This window comes from Diceros bicornis, chromosome 36 (assembly GCF_020826845.1).
Source record: "Diceros bicornis minor isolate mBicDic1 chromosome 36, mDicBic1.mat.cur, whole genome shotgun sequence".
Classification (NCBI taxonomy): Eukaryota; Metazoa; Chordata; class Mammalia; order Perissodactyla; family Rhinocerotidae; genus Diceros; species Diceros bicornis.
This window is the reverse complement of record NC_080775.1, coordinates 19,441,583-19,462,909: the sequence shown is the minus strand read 5'-3', so window position 1 is coordinate 19,462,909 and position 21,327 is coordinate 19,441,583. Positions and strand designations below refer to the sequence as shown.

General features: G+C 36.4%; 1 protein-coding gene across 8 annotated transcripts in view; it reads right to left on the bottom strand.

Moving 5' to 3' along the window:
- Positions 1-21,327, bottom strand: part of MALRD1 (MAM and LDL receptor class A domain containing 1) — an 847,485-nt gene that overhangs the window by 274,204 nt on the left and 551,954 nt on the right. For all 8 annotated transcript variants that reach the window (XM_058532519.1, XM_058532517.1, XM_058532520.1 and 5 more), the window contains 2 exons: positions 16,226-16,471; positions 14,456-14,613 (listed from right to left, as the gene is read on the bottom strand). In XM_058532519.1, coding sequence (XP_058388502.1) covers positions 14,456-14,613; positions 16,226-16,471 — 404 coding nt within the window. The remainder of the gene's footprint in view (positions 1-14,455; positions 14,614-16,225; positions 16,472-21,327) is intronic.

Sequence of the window (21,327 nt, the reverse complement as noted above, 5' to 3'; positions counted from 1 at the left end):
AAAGCCCACTGTGATATTCTGTTGTCTAAATATCTCACACTTTGGGAAATGAACTGATATGGGTCAGGGCGCCTTTTAATAGCTCCGGCAAACAGGAGGAAAATGCATCCAAAGTCAAGATCAATTGCTATGTTTAGGGGAGGGTGTTATCTGAAACTGGAGTCTATCTATGCGTTGGAAAGACACACCTTGTGATTCCTTGAAAGGCTCAAAGAAAGATCAAAAGTGAAGCAAAGGAGTAAGACTAGGAACTAATTTTGTTGCCCTTCCTATGTTCTAAACTTCTAATTAGATCCAAACCTTCTGTAAAATCTATGACGTACGTAACATAAGCCTTATGTTGATGGATTTTTTTTTTTTAATTAATAGATGGAATCAAAGGGGAATGTGGTTTTCTTCCTTTGTTGAAAACAGCAAGGTGATTGTAGCAGACTATGAAGCCCAGAGTCTCAAAGTCCCAGATAGCAACTAGAACAGAATGGTCAATGGCCAAAAATATTGTTGAGAGTTGCAGGTAAAAGTACACAATGCTGAGAAGCAGCTTCCTGGTAGACAACTTATGGTGGATATAAAAATAATCTCAGAAATACTAGATAATGGTGACTCTTCAAAGGGGAAGAGAAGATGGCCCTTCTTGTTGGATATAAATTTCCATAAAAGTAATGATTTTGTTCCTATAGCTCCTTGTACATTCTACTAGTAGTTCTCACTCCCTTAATCAAAAATAAGGATGATGTTTCAAGTATTCCCACCAAATACAGAAATATTAATAAAATTAGAGTAATGTGAATATATGCAAAAGACTACCAATGCCCCATCTCGAATCTCAATTATTTTCACAAGTTTTGCCTTTCACAGGATTGACTTTTTGTTGTCATTATGAAATACCGACTGAGTAAAATGCTAATTATCTTCATGAATACATATATAGACCTTTTATTTACTTGGATATATTCATAGGAAATTATAAGGAAAAATTAGTAAGTTTGCTTTCTCTTCTGTGTGCCTAGAATTTCATATATTTTCAAAGCGATTATCATATATGACAAGGTACAAATGGACTGAGTACTGTGTCCTTATAATAATTCTGATCCTAGCAATTCACACTGAAGTTATGTAATTTAACAGAACTTTTCTGAAGTGATAACTTAAAAAAAATTTAAGTAATTTACATTATGTTTGTGCAAAATAAAATATAATATGGAGCTAGCACTTCCCCAGAGATCTAGAAAAACAAAATGAATCTGCAGTAATCTATCAAGCATTCTGAGCCATGCACTGCCATTTATTTGGCTCTAGTTCACTGTCTGGCTATGTTTGCATTCATAACATTTTCTTAGACATTTAATAGTGTCTAAGATACTCAGAAAAAGACCTTATATTGGGCTAGATAGTTTGGAAGGAAAAAACAGGAAGATTTACAAGAAAGCAGGATATATCAGAAACTTCTAATAGGAAACAGAAGGTACTACATCTTAGCTACAAACAAATTATCCAGAAAATAAATTATCTAGAGCTCCAGGTCAACACTGTGCCTTTAATTGTTTTACAAAGCGTAAAAATGTTTTTTAAGTACTGAGATATCTGTTTAAAGGACTGTATGAGTTTTTTACTGATGTTTATTACTGAGTGGATAGAGTAGTAATAAAAAAGCATAAATGCACTCTAAAATTACCACTAACTGTATATCTGTAAAAATAAAACTGTTCACAATCTCTCTACATCTAAGTAAACAAAGTAAATTGCAAAAAAATTTCGTTTATACATTCCCATCATATTTTGTGCTCAAATGTGGAAAGAAAATAAAAAGGAAAAATTTTCCTCTACTTTGACTATTCGTGTGTCTTAATTTATCTTCTGTTTAGACATTTTCTAAAAAAAAAACCTCAAAAGGAACAAAATTGCTTTGCAAAAGCTTAACTTGCCTAATACCATTTGAAGTATCATTTTCTGCTTTTCAATTTATGTGTTTGTGTATGTGTGTATGTTCTTTTGACTAAAAAGAAAAATAAGCTCCAATTCTAACGAAGCTAAGAAAGTCATAAATTTCAACATTCTACCTTAAAATTTAGAGCTTTTCTCAAAAATAATTTAAATGAAAACCTGAAAAAGTAAGTCTTCCTCCTCTAAAATAAGTAATTTTCTTACCATTCTCTCATCATTCAGAAGCCGTATGCACCTCTAATTTCAGTGAGATTTTATTTGCTGAATGACCCCCAGTGAAGTCAAAGAGTCAAGATAACTCATTAAAAATATGACCCCTGAAATCCTTAGAGCTCATGAATGCTGATGAAAAGAAATCCATGAATTCACAGAAAATATTATTTTACCCTTCTTTTTAACCTCAAGTCTCTATGTCACCTCAATTGCTAGCACTCAGAATAATGATCCCTCAGCTCATAAAACTGAAGAACTAAGTACGCTCTCTTGCTACCAGCAGGTTAGCATAAAAGAGGACAAAGCGATATACAACGATCATCTGCGGGATATAGTAAATGGCACACCTTGAATGGAAAATAAAATTTATCAGTCTTTGTAACCCATAACAAAGTCTTCAACGAGTCATTCACGGAACTGCGAGTGTTAAAGCCTTGATACATAAGGTCTGATCCATAAAGTAAATGCATAAATAGATGGTCTAATTCATAATAGAACAATAATTCAGCCAAGTCAACTCAATATTTTTCTATGTTTCCATTCTTGAGAGAGTAATATCAACCACAATACGATATAGGGTTTTAAATTAGGACTGCAAAAGTAGTGGGATTTTATATTGAACGTAGAATCTGTCTAGACTGCATAGGTAATTCCATCTTCAGGTCCTACGCAAAAGTTTTCCCCAAATCTTCCATTTTGTGAATTCTTTTTATTATATGCTTACATATTTTTTTCCCTGTTTATATTTAAGCTCCTTAAGATATTGAGAATCTGCCTTATTTTTACTAACAAGCATTTTTTGTACCTGCAATGAGCCATTCATGATGGAGGACACAAAAATAAATTGTACCTGTATCCTACCTTCAAGATAGTAGTAGAAAATGACAAGTGTCAGAAGAAGGTAGAAAAAGATATGGATTTTAAAAAGTCATAGATAAGAGCATAGAAGATAAACGTGTATGGATAACACGGTTATATTTGCTCACTGAGAAATATTTAAAGAGAAAAACTAAGTTTAGCAATGGTGTTAAGTTGGAAAGCTTGCCCTTGGAAAAAATGAAGAATGATGTCCTTCACAAGAGGAAAAGGATACCCAGAACACCACGGATGGGACTTGTAGGAGAGGCAAGTATGAGGACATAATATACATTTTTAATGGGGCCAAAAATCTTAGATATCACAATGGCTTGTGGCCTTCCAAAGCTCAAGGTCACCCAGAAAAATTTTATTCTACAATATTTGATTAATTTTGTTGGGGTTTTTTTTGTATCACATGAGCACACTGACATGGAGTCTTTGAAAACTATATAAAATGTATGCAAGATCAATGTTACAAAATGTTGGCAAAAAGATGGCTCTGATTAAAGAAACTTCTCTTGATTGATTGCTCAATCTTAAAGTCAGATCACAACAAGGTGCTATTGTGTGCCTATTGGCTGCCATTGACTGTCTTGTCATGCTGTGTGTGCTTGATCTTAAGTGATTTTGTGGATGACTTGGGCTATGAGAACTAAATTAAAAATTTATATTTTTAAATTTAATTCTACAAAAATTATTCAACCCATCATGTCAATTGCTAAAAAGAAAATAATGTCAACAACGTCTGAATGAATATCTAGCAGCTAAGTTGAAATTTTTCTCATATCAAGCAGAAGTTAAGTTCATTAAAAAATAATCTTTTAAACTTCTTCTTCATCTTCTTTTTTTTTTTTGTGAGGAAGATCAGCCCTGAGCTAACATCCATGCCAATCCTCCTCTTTTTGCTGAGGAAGACCAGTCCTGAGCTAACATCTATTGCCAATCCTCCTTCTTTTTTTTCCCTTTTACTCCCCAAAGCCCCAGTAGATAGTTGTATGTCATAGTTGCTCATCCTTCGAGTTGTTGTATGTGGGATGTGGCCTCAGCATGGCCAGACATGCAGTGTGTCGGTGTGCACCCGGGATCTGAACTCGGGCCGCCAGCAGCAGAGCGCACGCACTTAACCGCTAAGCCACGGGGCCGCCCCAAAAGTAATCTTTAAGAATTAAATTTTTCTATTGTTTTTCTTTTGCTGTTCAAAATGCAATTTTGAATTATTTTTAAATTTGATTACACTGCTATTACTAGTGTTTATACAAATTACTAATTTGCCTTTATAATTTGATATGTTACAATTTATTTAATGTAAGTACAAGTTAATAAATGTAGTTATAAAGTTAAGTTAAAGCTAAAGATAAGTTGGTAAGTCAGAAACAACTGAAAATTACAAAAACAACAAAAGTAAGTAATACTCTGTTAAATACCAAAAATAGCTTCACAGTATCAGCTATACAAATGCATGATGTAAACTGCAAAGAGTTAAATAAATGCTTACTTTATTATTTTCACTAACATTATATGTTTAATTACTATATGATAATTGGTAAATTCAAGGTCCACTAAATACATCTTATGCTTCTCTACCTTCAAGTGTTCTCTCACTTGAAATGCCCTCCCTTCTTTCCTCTATTTATCCAAATTCTTCTTATCTCTCAAGATCCGGTTCGAATTTCTCATATTTCTTCTAAACACTTTCAGTCCATAAATATTTTAACAGCTGTTAAATTCCTAGATATTAAATGGTTTGTTCAATATAGTTGGCATTTAATTATGTACGGCCTGCACCTCCACTCATTCAATTAAAAAATCTACTATATGTTATGCTGCATGTTAGAAACAGGACAGTGAACAGAGCAGATGCAGTCTCTGTGTCATGAAAGCTCCCTAGCCATTGGAGAAAGAACTGTATACATACACAGTCATCATGCAGTGTAGCAGGGCCATGAGACAAAGAATCAATGGTATGGGAACACAATGCCACTCAATTTGGATCCACCCCATAAACCTCAGAAAGGTTCTGTTCCAGGAATGCAGCACGGGAAGTCATAAATCACCTTCTCAGAAAGAGAATAACTTTAGAAAGAGGACAATGAAATATCGCAGAACATTCAGGGTCTAATGGGAGAGCTCTGTTTCTGATAGAAAGACTGAGTGCCAAGCTACTGCTTTTTGCAAGCAGTTAAGTCCACTCTAAACCCACAGGCTCCATGACAGCAAGTAGTGTATTTTGTAGAAGTTCACTAAAGATTTGTTTGAATACATGCATTGAAGCAAGGGTGGAAGGAGTTGGGACTGAGCTGGCAACTCAGTACTTGCAGAGGAAAGTGTAGTCCATAGATTGTATACTGTCTATGTATACAGTTCTATTCTCCAATGACTAGGGATTGCTAGTTAGCAACAGACAGTCTAGGTTAGTGCACAGTAGATCCCAAACTGCTCAGCTTTTCTTTCTTTATATCTTTCACATAATTCCATCCACAGTAGTGGAATCACAGCAGAATTTGCCAAACCGCTTATTTGACAAAATTCGTAGATTATTAGAAAATATTCCTGGCTTCTTTAGAAGATGTAGAGAGAAGCACTAATCTAGAAAATGCAAATTTAAGCCTAAATATTTCTTCATTGTTAAAAAATAGGTTTTAAACATTTGTTTTAACTAAAATTGACCAAAGATTTCAAATAGGATTGTTTCATATACTCATTTCTCCCAGACATAAGAATGCTAATATTATTGCCATTTTAATTGTTTACTTTGATAATACATATGAGGGTGAATCACATGGGTATTCTCTACTCCAACTCCGTGATGTATAATTAGTAAACACAGATCACCAATCTTGTAGCAGCCTCTGAGTCAGGGATGTGAGTCAGAACGATTAGTCCACAGAGAAGCAATTCTAACCTATTTTGGTAGAGGCATGTGAAAACTTCACAGGTAATTAACAGAGCAGCTGTTAAAAACTAATTGATGAGAACTTAATGAGTTCCACAAAGAGTTACTATTATGTGCAGAAGAGTATTATAATTTCCAGGCAATGTCCTAAAAAATGAGAAAAGAAAAAAGAAATGTTTTGTCATGAAAAATTCGTTTCAAACAGTTAAAAATGCCAATATTACCAGAAAATAAGCAAAAGTTGAATTGAAATTTACTGTCACTCAGGATTCCTACGTAAGGCAGTTCTGTACACAATTGTGCCTATGAATTTCCTGTGGGCACATGAATGGTAACCAGCTGAAGCTATTGGCCAATTATATCTTAAACTAGGGAAGTTAGAATATTGTTTTTCTTCTCTTCCTTGTCTGATTTTATAATAGATAAAAAGTCAACAGCTGTGACTACTTATGACATTTGCAGAGACACCCTTGAATCTGGGTGACAAATCTCTCAATGTATTAATCCACTAGCAGTTAGTTTGGAAGTTGCTGACTCTACTTGGCTGCAGGCCTGGTGTCTAGCGGCTGACATAGCTTTGCTGTGGCAGCTCCTAAGCCCATTTACACTTAGCCTGCTCTGAGCTTGGTTCAGACAGAATGTTATCCTCAGTGCTTTTACGTTCCAATTATTGGGAACTGGAGGTACTTTTTCATGCAAAAAAGCCTACTCATATATGACGCATTGATTTTTCGTAATAAATAGATAAATGCAAACATTGAATATTCAAGATAGATACCCTTATATAAAATAGATACCTTTATAAAATTAAAAATACTCAAGGTCCTTTATATATAGAATGTTGGTTTTTAAGAGGGTTGTAACATGGGGGAAATACATCTTTATATTTACAAACTTCAACCAAATTTGGTATTTCCTTCAATTGTGAATACAAGCAACGAATCATAGGTATTAGTAGTACCCGAAACTCTCTCACCAATAATAATAACAGATGTTTTAATATCACGTTACAGTTATGTAATGTGAATTTCTCAAAAAGATCACTTATGCTTATCGCCTTTTTGAAATAATGGTAGCTATTTCATCTTCCATTAGATCTTGTCATTTAACATACATTTATTAAGTTGCAATTTTGGATTTTTAAAATTATTTTAATAATTGACATTAATTTATTTCATTTGTAATTCTAGTATTTTATTTTATACATTTATAACAGTGTTCTGAGAAGTATTTCAGAGGTTTATCAGATGCCAAAAAGATCTGTGACACATACACAGACACACATACAAACACACATACACAAACACACACACACACATGCACACAAGATTAAGAACCCCGATATTGAAGAATTCTGTGTTTAATTTAGAATGTGTCAGTTTTCAAAGATCGAAAAATTGTCATGGACCAAGTCTGACCATACGAAAAAGCCACGAGCAAGACAGAGAGAGAGGAAGAGAGGAAGACTCTGAAAGAACAGATGTTTGCAACAGTTTTAAAGATTTCAAGTTTGGGGCTGGCCCGGTGGCTTAGTGGTTGGGTTTGTGTGCTCTGCTTCGGTGGCCCAGGGTTCGAGGGTTCGGATCCTGGGCGCAGACCTACGCACCGCTTGTCAAGCCACACTGTGGCAGGCATCCCACATATCAAGAGTAGAGGAAGATGGGCATGGATATTAGCCCAAGGCCAATCTTCCTCAGCAAAAAGAGGAGGATTGGCAACAGATGTTAGCTCAGGGCTAATCTTCCTCACACACACACAAAAAAGATTTCACGTTTGAATAATAATTAACCTAATTAATTAAGACATTTCATCTAGCTAGTTTTATTCTTATAAAAATCAAATTACATTGTTTCTAATTCACTTTCCTCACCAACATTAAAACACAGCTATTAAATATGATTTTGAAATTTTTGAATTATATCAGATATAATGGAGAGTGATTTAGATAAACATAGTTACTTACTAGATATTGACAAATTAAGTTAGAAAACAAAACTGCAGAAGTTGCAAAACACGAGTAGTCACCTCTCCTCTCTAACACCTGTGCAACAGGCCTGTGGATTTATTAATATGTAGAGATGGAACTCTCTAATTTGTATGATTTCAGAGCCACTGGAAAACTGTGATGGCCAGTAGTATCTCTGCCTCCTGGGTATGAGAATGTTTTAAATTCTAATAGCAGAAGTTGAACGTAGTGGTTAAGAACATGGATTTTGGAGTTAGAATTGGCTTTTAATCCTGATTATACCACTTACTATTTATGTGACCTGGGTCTCAATTTCCTGGTCTGAAAAACTAGGTCAAAATATCTACCTTGCAAATTCATTTTAAAGATTAAATGAGTTACTATATGTAAAAGACTTAGCACACTGTAGGGAAAAAAGGAATCAGTCAAGAACTGGAAGCTTGTCACAGGAGTAGTAGCAGTAGTGGGAGCAGACATGTGAAAATAGAGGTAAAATAGCAGCAATTGTAGCGGTAATAACATTCTTTAGAGCTGATCACACGATGCTCTTGAAAAGCAAAACCTCTTGAGATCAATTAAACTAAATAACGCTGCAGTGTTATTTAGTGTTATAAGATGCTAACATGCATCTTAACAGAAATCTTTTCTTCACGACAGAAGGGACTCCAGGGCACTGGGTACTTAGGGGTCCGAGTGGGTAGCAGCAGAGGCACCTGAACGAGGTAAAGGATGTGGGGAAAGAGGAGAGAAGTTCAAAAGAAAAATCTCACTTAGTCAAAAATGCACCCAGAACAAACACTGCCATGTTCTCCAAGACAATGAAAAGAAACCTTTATTTTAAATAAATAAGGGCATTGTGATCTTGTGGCAACTAATTTAATAAAACTCTGGGTCCGTTGATGTCTTGCGTGGCTATAGCTTGAAATGACAAGATCAACTTTTCTCCCTTGATTTGATCAAGGTCAATAACACAATATAGCCAAAATTACACAGATTGCACAGGTGCTGAAATAATTCCTAACAAGCCAATAAAGTTCCGGCACTAAAAGTTTAGTTTAATTGATTTACAGTCCAAAATCCACATGATAACCTTTGAAAAATCAATTTTCTATATCCAGATTCTATGTATCCTCTCTCCATATACTCTACAACCTTTTCTCTGAAATAACAAATAAAATGTCAACAATCTGACTAAAATAGCATCAGATATTCAATAAGCTGAAGAGATCAAAATATGCCTAAATCTGAAAATCTGCCCAACACATTCTAACAGTTAGGCACTCGTAGTGTTAGCAATTAGTTGTAAATCTTCTCAGATTAGGACTGCGGTGAGAGCGAGGGTGGGGGGGGGTAATGACGGGTTGGGAAGGATAGAGAATGCTCACTGTTGTCAGTTGGCCCTTATACACAACTGAGGCTCATTGTTCACTGGATTGAGGGTAAAAGCAGACCCAGAACAGCCAGTCTTCTAAGAAGGCAAAGGAATCTGGCCTTTCACTTGGTGATTTGACATTTTCCACTGCCTATTGAACAAAATCCGTATTTCCATGTTGAATATGATCTTTACATAGAATTTCCAGGAAGTCAAGTATGAGAGCTCTAAATTAGAAATCAGAAGAATTGGATTAATAGCCTAACTTTTTTCTTAAAATACCATGTGAGCTGGGGCAAGAAATATGACCTCATAACCTTAGTTCCTTCATCTGTAAAATGAATAGCTTAGATTAAATATATTTTGAAGGACCTCACCAGCTCTAAAATTCTCTGAATCACTAAGCAAGATAAAGCAATGAACTAATTTAATTACAGTCTTTCAGCATAACTAGGTTGCTCCTGAAATACATTATTTTTCCCCAGTTCTGGCTTGAATATATTATGTTTTCCATCAGTACATTATAATGGATAGTCCTGAATGCCTTCAGTCAAATAGACTCAAATTCCCTATAGCATGCAGTCATCTTGATTAAAATATCAACAGTTTATTACAGATGGAGTAGTTCCAAAACAGGATAATGCTCTTCAGGTAGCAGGTGTTCCTGCATTTTATTCAAATGTCTGGCTGAAAAGATGAAAAGGTCTTTTGTTTCTTGTTGAGGCTAGATAGAATTTTACCTAGGAAAACAAACTGTTCAACACAAGTAAATTTAAAGATGCCCCCCAAATCTTTTTTAGGATATTAAAATCTAGATATTACTCATCATTAATTAACCCCATCAGAAAACAAGTGACTAGGAAAATAAGTCAAATTGATACCAGCTCAAGACAAGGTTGACATAAGGGAAGCCATGTTGTAGAAAAGAAAACCTCTGTTATAACTTTGAATGACCTCTGACAAACTAACCTAGCTGGATCTGCACCCTCCAGGAGATCTAACCGCTCTGTAGATTTTACGACCCCTGCTTGTGCATGTACCTCCCAGCTGTGACAAGATGATAACTTCGTTTTTTTGAGTTCCTTAGGAATGGGATGACCCCCGAACAGAGAATCTATGCTGATAGCCATCATCAGTGAAAACTGAAAGATCTGGTGTGGCACTCCCAGTCTGTAACACCAGAAGGTCAGCATTCCTAACGTCCTCCCCAGTAACACAATGGCCTATATAACTACTGTAAGATTCATGCCTCCTTAAGATGGTTCTTTTGGACATGCGTTGGCCATCTTCCCTCTGGCTGGCAAGCTGTAATAAAAAGTCCTTTTTCTCCTACCACCTTCCCTCTCGACTATTGGCATGTCTTGCGGCGAGCAGAAGGCCTCACAACGGGCGGTAACAAAATTAAATATATTTGTAAAAACAAGTTAACTTTTATGTTGTAGAACCCTTATTCTACCCCTGAGCACTTGTTTCACTTCTTATTTACATCTTGGACGGTCTGAAAAGCAATAGATTTAAATTTAATGAGAAGTTTAATACTGAATGTAAATGGGTTAAAAGGTAGGTAAAAATGATAAATGTTATCAAAAATAACTACACAATTTTAAAAATGAATTATCGATAAATTTGGAAAAAGACATGGCCCATATATTTTAATCTAGATTATCAACATCCAATCTCCCTCCATAGAAAGACAGAAACCAAAGAGATTGTGTAACATTCTAATCCTAATTCTTATAATACCTGAGTTCAAGTCCTAGCTTATCCACTTACTTACAACTTTAGACTTACTACTTAGCCCATCTGAGCTTTGACTGATTCACCCATAGAATGAGGGCAGTGGAAAGATAGAGATCACAACCAGTTCCCTGGACTGAATCCCACTCACAAAGTGTCTGGCTTGGGCCAAGCAGCGAGTGGTAGCTAATGATCCTTCTACCTGGTAAACTCTTCAATCTCATTAAAATCTAGTTGTATTTTAAAAAGTTGTTATTTATCTTAAAAAGTTCTCTTAAAAAGTACTTCATTTTATTGTGTGTGTTTACATTTACAACTAAACCAAACTCCAAAGGAAAGAAAAAAATTAACATTAATTTCTCAATAAAATATTTTTTCCATCTTCTTGTAATTCACCCATTACTTTGATTTAAGACACAAAGATTACATTTGTTTCAATTACATCTCTTTAGTGAAAAGTAGTTCTCATGTGACTGAAAGCAAGAAATATAAAAGAAAAGTATAATATATACGATATGTAAAATGGTACTGCTCTTTGCTAAATGTTTCCTAAAACAGTAGCTTTGTTTTGTTGGGGTTTCCCTGAATTCACTCCTGTATTGCAGGAGTAGTTTAAGAATCACACATACTACCAGATGGGAAGGGAGTGGGAGGAGGGCAAAAGGGGTAAAGGGGCACACATGTACGGTGACAGCTGGAAACTAGACTTTTGGTGGTGAACACGACGCAGTCTATACAGAAGCCAAAATATAATGATGTACACCTGAAATTTACAGTGTTATAAACCAATGTGACCTCAAAAAAATAATTAAAGGAAAAAAATAAGAATCACCCCAATTCATTCTAAGAACTATTATTCATTTTGTTTTCCTAAAAAAGAAAACGATTCCATGCAATGACTATAGATCTCAGTACAATAGAATCTTCATTTCACTATTAGAGTGGAACATTCATCATTATCAGTGAGGAACACTTGTGGATGGGGTTAGGGGATGAATACATGAGTTTTGGAGGTAAACATACCTGGATTCAAATTCCCAGTCTGTTACTGACTGGCTATGCAGCCATAGGATGGTTAGGTTACTTCTATGAGACTTCTTTACCCCACCGTTAGTAAAATAGAGCCCACATTATTTAACTCAGAGGGTTGGGCTAAGAATTATGGGAAATAGTATGTGTTGATGTTCAATCAATGGTATATAGTTGGTGCTCAATAAATGGTATCTCTTAGTAGGTATTATTGTGATTGTGATCTGCAATCAATACTACCCTTTAAAACTATACGGTTATTAAATTATTGTACAATGGTTGCATGCCTGTTGCATCTGATTGCATGTATATATTTCAGATTTAGATTACAAATTCTCCAGACTAGACTTTAATGTCATGCATGTAATGCATAACAGCCATTCCTTCACAAGGACTGTCCCAAACAAGGGTTGTCCTGAGTCCAGCAGTGTCCTCTGGGAGGACACCCCTCCTTTCCTGCAGTCCCTTCATCCAGAGTCCCTTCTCTGAAGAGCTGAGAGGGACATAAAGACTAAAACCTCAAGGCTTGCTCTCAAGATTTTATAAACTATCTGTTGAAATAGAATAAGTATAAATGAACAGCCAGTGAACAGGAAGAATTTCTGGAGCTGGGAGGGACACTCAGAGAACAAATAATCATAGCGGGCAAAGGTGGTCAAGGAAAGTTTTGTGACAGGCTGAATTTACCAGATTGTGTGGGACTTGTTATGGAGGGAAAAGAGGGAAACACAGAAGGATGTGCTCCTGAGAATAGGCAGGGGAGACTGAGCTGGGGGCAACACATGCATAAATTGGGACCATTTTAAAAGATGAGGAGAAAAGAAAAATAAATAAAAGGCAGAATCCTTGTCCCTATTGTGTTTGCCATCTGGCCAGGAGGCTTTCAAACTAATGAGCAGGGTAAACTCCAGCATGATTCCACACAGAGAGAAGCCTAAGTATTTTGTAACCATGATCAAAAATACGTATCATATTAACCACCAAAATAAAATGATTGCCCTAAAATTTACAAATATCAAATCGATATATATTATGAAAGATTTCTCTCCTTCACAATAAACGTCACTAAATAATAATAGGCATATACTTTTAAAATGAGTGTTTTTTAAAAAAAATACGGTAGGAAGACAGGTCTTTAAAAATGCTATTAAATGTCCACAGGAATCAGTTGGAGAAACCACAGGAATTCAACATGACTTGGTAGGAAGACTTACATCTCAAAATAGTTTAATTTTACATTTTACAGTTTGCTATTATAAGGGAGGTGAAATGTTAATATGAATGAAACAAATAATAAAAGCAAAGTCCACAGAGCAGTACCAAACCCTTCACATGGTACTTACCATATAATCAAGGGTCACATTCAATAGAATACCAGCAAAACACTCCTGTGAGAACTTTGAGCATTATATTTCAGTAAGTTTCCATATTTAAATATAAGAATAAATCACTGTGGTATTTGCTGCACGTATTTCATTAGGCAGGCTTTTCTGCATTATTATAGAAGAGTCCTAAATTACAAAGTTAACTCAGGTTTCAGATAAAACATGGACTAGGCAGCCATTAGCCATTCAGACACACGAGCTCTTTGGTATTCTGGTCTGACATCTCCATCAGTGCTAAGGCACCTCACCCAAGCTCACGTGTGATAAAACAGCAGTGGCCTCTAGAGCAGGTTTTTAAAGCAAGCTTTCTTGGAATTCTAATTAGATTCTTGAAATGAACACACACACACGGAAACACACACACACACCACACTCATCTCCCTTTTGCTGCTGTTTTACTTGTCAAAGAGGAAAGGTATACGAACCAAGTCTCATTAATATTAATACATACTTTGTTATTTTGCTTCCCGAACATTGTCACTTTGTTAAACTAAATTAAAGCCCTGACAAAAACATCCAATTAATCCTCAGTAAGAAAATGCATTACTATGTCACAGTTAATAAGCATTTCAGTGTAATCACACCCAGATCATTCTCCTGAGTGGTTCAGTCCTTTGCATAGTGTGCTTAGAACCAGAATGTCGGATATTAGTTCCCTTAATGATTGCTCATACATGAGTTCAAACGGATGGTCGCTCTCCTTTCAGATGTATAAATAATCTATTTTTTTTTTTTTTTTTTTTTTTTTTTTACTGAGAAGGATAGGGAGGGAAATACCTCAACAGAAAGAAGAAATTTACGTCTTAGACTAATTGTTATCATAAAAGGAGTCTCTGGGATTCTGTTATAACCAAAAGGCGTGATGTTGAGCTCAAAGCTGGTACCCAGGCCTAGCTTGCCAAACCCCATAGAGCATCTGAACCAGAAGCAGCATCCGTCTCTGAAGAAAGGAGGCTTCCTCTGGCCCAGTTAGCAGAGTTGTAATAAACTCCCTTTGGCCATGTGCTGTCTGCAGGAAACTTCACTAAGCTCAGAGGCATCACAGGCGAAGATCCTACCTTAATAAGAATCTGAATGGACCCTGCGGCTTTGGCAGATATGAAATACCAGAAGCTCATGGTGCAGGCAGCGCTGGATTCTTGCCACACAGCACTCTTGAGGTGTGCTTCCTCGCCCCGAAGGCCCACCGGAGTAGCCTCCAGATATAAGAAGTGCCCTAGGAACAGGGAAGGGATTCAGACAGGACAGAAAGAACAATGAGGGAATTATTTTAGCTTTGCCATCTCAGTTAGGGTTTTTAATTACATTTCATATGATCTGAGCTGCCAAAGGCATTTCTATTTGAAACGGAAAAGAAATCTAATAGTCTTGCCTCTAGCTCACTGACAGAACAATTTCCAACTGTCTGTGCTTTTAGCAAAGGACTTCACAGTATGCAGATTAACTGATCTGTAGGGATATTGATGCCATTGAATCAACAAGATAGATATAGAAATCATTTAATGGACTCCCCACACTATCTAGTTATTGTAAAACAATGCAAAGATTGCCTATGAAATCTATATAAAGGAATAGGATGAGGTTTCAAAAATTTAGTTATCTGGTGCGTGCGTAAACTACTGAGAATTTTAATATGCAGCACGAAAGGAAAGATACTGAGTTTATATCTGTGCATCCAAATATTCAAAACACTTTCAGTATGTAGAGCTGAATGTTTAAATGGGACGTAGACCTTCCTTTCTCTACCTTGGTCAGTCTGTCTCAGGGAGCTTTGTTTTTAATAGGCTTGTGGAATTTCAATATTTAGACACCTTTTTCCTATTCTGTAGCATCCAGGAATTCAGGGTCCCTTATTATTCTGCTAATGTCCTCTGTTCCTTGACCAATGAGTTTGAGACTTGACTTCAGCTACTTACTGCAAAAATGAGCCATGCCCACCACCTTTAACATATGTGATCTTATAGTTGTGTCTGCACAGCCCCTCTACAGGTTTCAAACTGCTTTCGCTTCATACACATCATCTCATTTGGTCCGTACAATCCCTGGTTAGTACACAAGGCAGATTTTATTATCTCCATTTGCCAGATGAGAAATTTGAGAATCTGAAAATTTAAATGACTTGCTAATGATCAAATGGTTGGCAGAATTCAGGATTATTGATTACAAGTGTGTGTCATTTAGGAAAGGTACCTGATGGCAGCATACATTATCATCTATCTACAATTATCCGAGTAATATTAGATTTTGATTATTCACTGTTATGGGTTTAATTGTGTTCTCCAAAAGATGTTGAAGTCTTAACCCCAGTCCCTGTAAATGTGATCTTATTTGGAAATAGAGTTTTTGCCAAAATCAGGTTAAGATGAGGTGATTAGGGGTGGGCCCTAATCCAACAAGACTGTGTCCTAATAAAAAGAGGAAATTTGGACACAGAGACAGACAGGCATAGAGGGAAGAGAATGTAAAGACACGAGGAGAAGGCCATCTACAAGTCAAGGAATGTCTGAGGCTACCTGAAGCTAGGAGAGAGGTGCAGAACAGATCATTCTCCCTCACAGCCCTCAAAAGGAACTAGTCCTGCCAACCCCTTGATTTCAGACTTCCAGCCTCCAAAACCGTGAGACAATAAATGCCTGTTGTTTAAGCCACTGAGTCTGTGGCACTTAGGTTATAGCATTTCCGGAAGACAAATACACTCAATAAATGTTTGATTTACTTGCTGTGGCACCACGGTGGTCTCTCTGGAGCTCTCCAGTTGCTGTCAGGGAAGACAACGTGATCCTCACGGTGAAGATGATTAGAGCAACTGTAACAACCTAATAACCTACCATTTTCATTTCCAAGTGTGTGGTCTTTGGGAGGCCTTAGGCTTTGATGAGAGCCAAGCCCCAAAATCCAATCAAAGTCTTCAGCCAGGGAGTTTTGCCAGCCACACCAGCCTTCCTCAAAAGTGCAGGAGCTACCACATTCATTTTCATCAGTATAATCTCCACAGTCATCTACAAAATTACAGTTTTGCTCTTGTCTATAACATTCACCATTCTGACATTCCCGATAGCCAAGCGGGCAGTAACCTAAAAAATAGGGAAAAAACAAAAAAAGAATGAAGGAACACTAGTAACACATTAGTGAGGTTAAAAGGCAGGAAGAGGAGATTCACTTTAATATACTAGAAAGAAACATGGTATTCTTAGCAGTCTGAGGTACCTGACCCCACTCTCTCTCCCTTAATCCCCTCCAGAGTTCTGGTCTGTAGATCACTCACAAAGATCACTCAAATGAAAAAAAAAAAAATGAAGTATCATTATATTGATCTAGGAAGTTTTCTCAAATACAGCATTTCTTGTAAGCTATGTTTAAGGATATAAATTAGATCTGAAAGCCAAAGTGAGGCTTTCTATTTTTCATCCTGAAACAAAATCTTTAGGATACTGAGAGCTTATGTATTATGGGGCATTTGGAAGTACATTCCATTAGCATCCATGCACTCTAGTATTTATCAGAAACCAAACATATACATGATACTGCGTCAGAAGCGGGGGCATGAATATATAAGTAATATCCAACTTTCCAACAGATTTTTCTCCAAAATACATATTTACTTGCCAATTGTTTGGAATTATAAAAGCAATTTCTCTCCAAAGCAATGTCAACCATAAAGATTTTTTTTACAAAACTTAAGATAAAGAGCAATGCTTTTCAAGATCTGAGTTTGAACTCTGATGCTGATACTTATCAGTTATGTGACTTGGATAATACCTACACTGTATGAGCTTTAGTTTTCCTACCTAAAAAGAGAAAAAATAATAGTAAAACCTAGAGAAGTTAAGCTAATTAAAGAGACTATTGCTTATATCACCAGTGCCTAGAGCAGTGCCTGGCCCTTAATAGATGATTAACAAATATTAGTCAAATAAATGAATGAGTAAAATAAAGTGCTTTGGAAATGATAAAGCAGTTCAATATGCACATCCAAGGTATCAGTATTATATCGCTCCAATATTACAATAGAACATAACACCATGGTTAATAATATTACAGTAGGAAAAGTTGTTTGGAGATCCCGCTTGGGATATCAGCTCCACACTTGCTCTGTGACACTATAGTATCAGAAATTTTCTTTCTTCCCATCTTCCCCATCTGCCAGGTAGAGGAGCTGATAATATCACCCCATACTTCACTTCTAGACGGTAGCTTCCATGGCCTGAGGCAAGTTGTCTGGTGGTTGAGGATTGGTGAGGATTAGGAGTAGGAAATGATTCAGAGATTTACTGGAAGGTGCTCAGGGGGCTAGAAACTCCAGCTACTAAAATCTCATATAGAAGCTTTTATGTCCTGGATTACTCTCACATTTGAGAAAATAGATGGCTAAGAGGAAAGAAATGGGAGGAGATGAATGGAACACCATGTAGAAACCACTGGAGAGAAGACTGGTGTTCTAAAGGCTACAAGTCATTTTGTGCACTAAACTGGTTGTTCTTGGACTGCTTGTTCAAGATTGCCTAATTAAATGGTCTTTATACTTGCAAAGCCTTTGAAAATAAGTTTCAGCCATGCATTTTGCCTCTAACAAAACTTGCTCGTCTGGGTTAATTGCTAACATTTTCCTTTCTTGCAGTGTGAGATTAAATTATTTTTATTTAGGTGCCCAGTTCAGTTTTAGCAGATTGGGGGTAAGACAAAAGACCTTTAATGTTTCAATTACAGAGCTTTACTCAGAATCATAACATTAAAGCATTTTTGAGCCACAAAAATGGAGATCACTTACATTAACCCTCTCATTTATAGATGAGAAAATTGAGGATTATAGATATTAAATGACTTGCTGACTTTTCGAGAGCAGAGATGCAATTTGGACCCACGTCTGTTTTCTACAGAATTATTTTTCAAATTCACTGACTTGAAAAGAAGAGCAGTGATATATCAGGTCAACTATCACGAGACACCAGACCATCAAGGATTAGAAATGTTGTTGCTGAGTACCAGATGCATTATTTCTCACGGGACTGTTGAGAACCTGAGAAATCAGTAGATCATTTAATTTTATACAAGTTGGCATTTGTATTGATTTGTCAATTCCAGTTTGTTTGAGGAGTAAAAACAAAACTGATTCTTAAGATGCTTTTCCCCAACGCAACTATATCAAGCTAAAATTTGATTCTTTTAAAACAAACAAGAAAATAATTTGGACGTGCTTCTAAATGGAAACACAATATAGACCCCGATATATTACACAGTCAATATAGCTAATATTTTAGAATAAGCATAATAATTGAATTTTACATTTCTCAAATATAAATAGATGCATAATTAAAAAATACAATAACTCAAATCTTACACAAGATTAATTTTGAAGAGAAAGCTCTTTACATCAGTAAAGAAAATCCCACTGCTAGAATGCATTCTACCCATAAAATAACACACAACAGCATTTTTTGATAAATATCAAGGGAAATTATCAGCTAATGTCATCTACCTATTTCCAAATTATTTTCCATGCCTATTGTTTTGTCCAAAGAAATCAGCTACCTAAGAATAGGGTGTATATCTTTAAGTGATTTTGCTATTAAAGCTCTTGTGAAATCCTGCAACTTTGATTTTTACCAAAAAAAAGTGTTGTTTAAATTAAGCAGTGACTCTCTTGGTGGGCAGTTTAGTTTTGTAAAAAAGAACAAGTTATAAAAGTTAAAAACCTCCACCATGACGCCAGCCCTGTTGTGTCGTGGTTAGGTTTGGTATGCTCTGCTTCCGCAGCCCAGGTTCGTGGGCTTGAATCCCAGGAGCAGACCTACACCACTCGTCAGCCATGCTGTGGTGGCAGCCCATATACAAAGTCGAGCAAGATTGGCACAGATGTTAGCTCAGGCTAATCTTCCTCAAGCCAAAAAGAAAAGAGGAAGATTGGCAATGGATGTTAGCTCAGGGCGAATCTTCCTCAGTAAAAAACACCCCAAAAATAAAAAACCTCCAATGTAAATCTTAAGAGACATCTGAAACAACATCCTTAAATCCAAACTCTGATTCTTTCCCTTCAAGCTTTCCCATTGAACAGCTTTCTTCATCTGTGTTAATGGCAACTGTATAACTCTAGTTACTCAGAGAAGAAAAACCCTATAAGGATCTCTGTGTAGTAGAGTCTGACTCCATTTTTTGATGCTTGACTTGATGGCTGACAGCTCCTCTCCTTGTGTTCCACTTCTGGGAAAGCAGATAAGAAAACCCAGGCACTCTCCCCGTTGGCATGAGGTTCAAACAATGCAAGCCCCTACCTGCTCATAAGAATCCTCACCCTGGTCCCACCCACTAACCACCATCAAACTCTAAGCCAGTTTCCTTTCCTTGCTCTCTAAAATTACTTTTTGGCATGCCTGGGAGCTACCCTGATCTCCCAGAAAACCTCATTATGTGAGTAATAGACATTTTCAAACCCTCTTAGTGTGTATATGGTGTCATCAGTCTTAACATTGAAACCAAATTTTGGATGGAGGTCCATCTTATAATTGAAGATATTCCCCAGCCCTAGGAGCTGTAATAATAATATATATAATTTTTCTCTCATAACTCATATAATCTTTCAATGAATACTGTCAATTGTCAATCCTACCATTAGAATATAACTCATCACCTCTATGGTAATTATTTTGATCTGAGCCACTATCATTTTGTGTGATTTTACTGTAGTGCCTTCCTTCTTGATCTCTGTGTCCTACCCTTATCCTGTATAGTCCATTAAATAATAAAGAATCTTGGTGATATTTTAATATAAATTGAATGTCACTCCTCTGCCCCAAACTCTATAATATTTAAATACTAGTCCTCATTACAAGGAACCAGGTCTTCTTGGGAAAATGGTCTGTTGAGGTAAGGAAAAGAAAGTTCAAGATGGACCAGGAAATTTTTGTTTTTTAAAAGAAAATAATGAAGTGCTCAAAAATTTAGGGCATTATAATTAAAAGTTTAAAGAGCCAGCTTTTAGAGGAACTTACTGGCCAAATCAGACACAATTTGAGCACCAATATAAGTAATGAGAGGACTTTTGCTCCTAGCATATACACAGTAAGAAAGGGTGAGAAAACATAAAATTATCCTTTAGCCATAAACAACTAGAAACATGGGCAAAATATATGAAGCAAAGTTTCCAGACACTGAACAACAGGAAGTACAGGATTGTGATCCCTTAGAGAAAGATAAAACAGGCACATTCCATGATCACCCCAGATTTCTGCTTGGAGGCATTTTCTAGACTGTGGCTCCAAAGGGTCTGCTCAGCAGAAAACAGGGTTGCACTGAGTGGAGGAGACAGAGTCTGGGACAGCTAGAATTTGCAAGAGCCGGTGATGGAGGAAAGGGAGCTATGTAGAGAAAGAGATCATGAGATATGCTTAAGTCTTTGGCTGAATTCTAATTTTCATATTTTTAGGGTAACATCTACAAAGGGAGACAGAGAACAGCGATAACAATAATCAGGAGCAAAAAGCTAAAAAATCACCAAAGTTCACAGAGGGCCAGATACCTTTGAGTTTCTATCAGCCAGAGTGAAGAGTCTTTGGCGAATAAACAGGGCATTCAGTAAGAACTCCAGAAAGGGTACACTTTAGTAACGGGGCAAAGTAACTCTAGAAGGAAGTAGACTCTAGATCATAAATCGGCAAACTACAGTCTCAGGACCAAATCTGGCCTACCACCTGTTTAAGTAAATAACGTTTTATTGGGACTTAGCCATGCTTGTTTACATATTATATCTATGGTTACTTTCACACTAAAATGGCAGTGGAGTAGTTGCAGTCAAGACCATATGGCCTGCAAAGCTAAACATATTCTCCTCTTAACCTCAACTTGTTTTTACACTAGATTGCTTTAAAAAGAAGACTAAAGTTTCCCTTACGTTTAAAAAAAATGCAGAAAAAATTTGCTGACTTTTATCCTAACC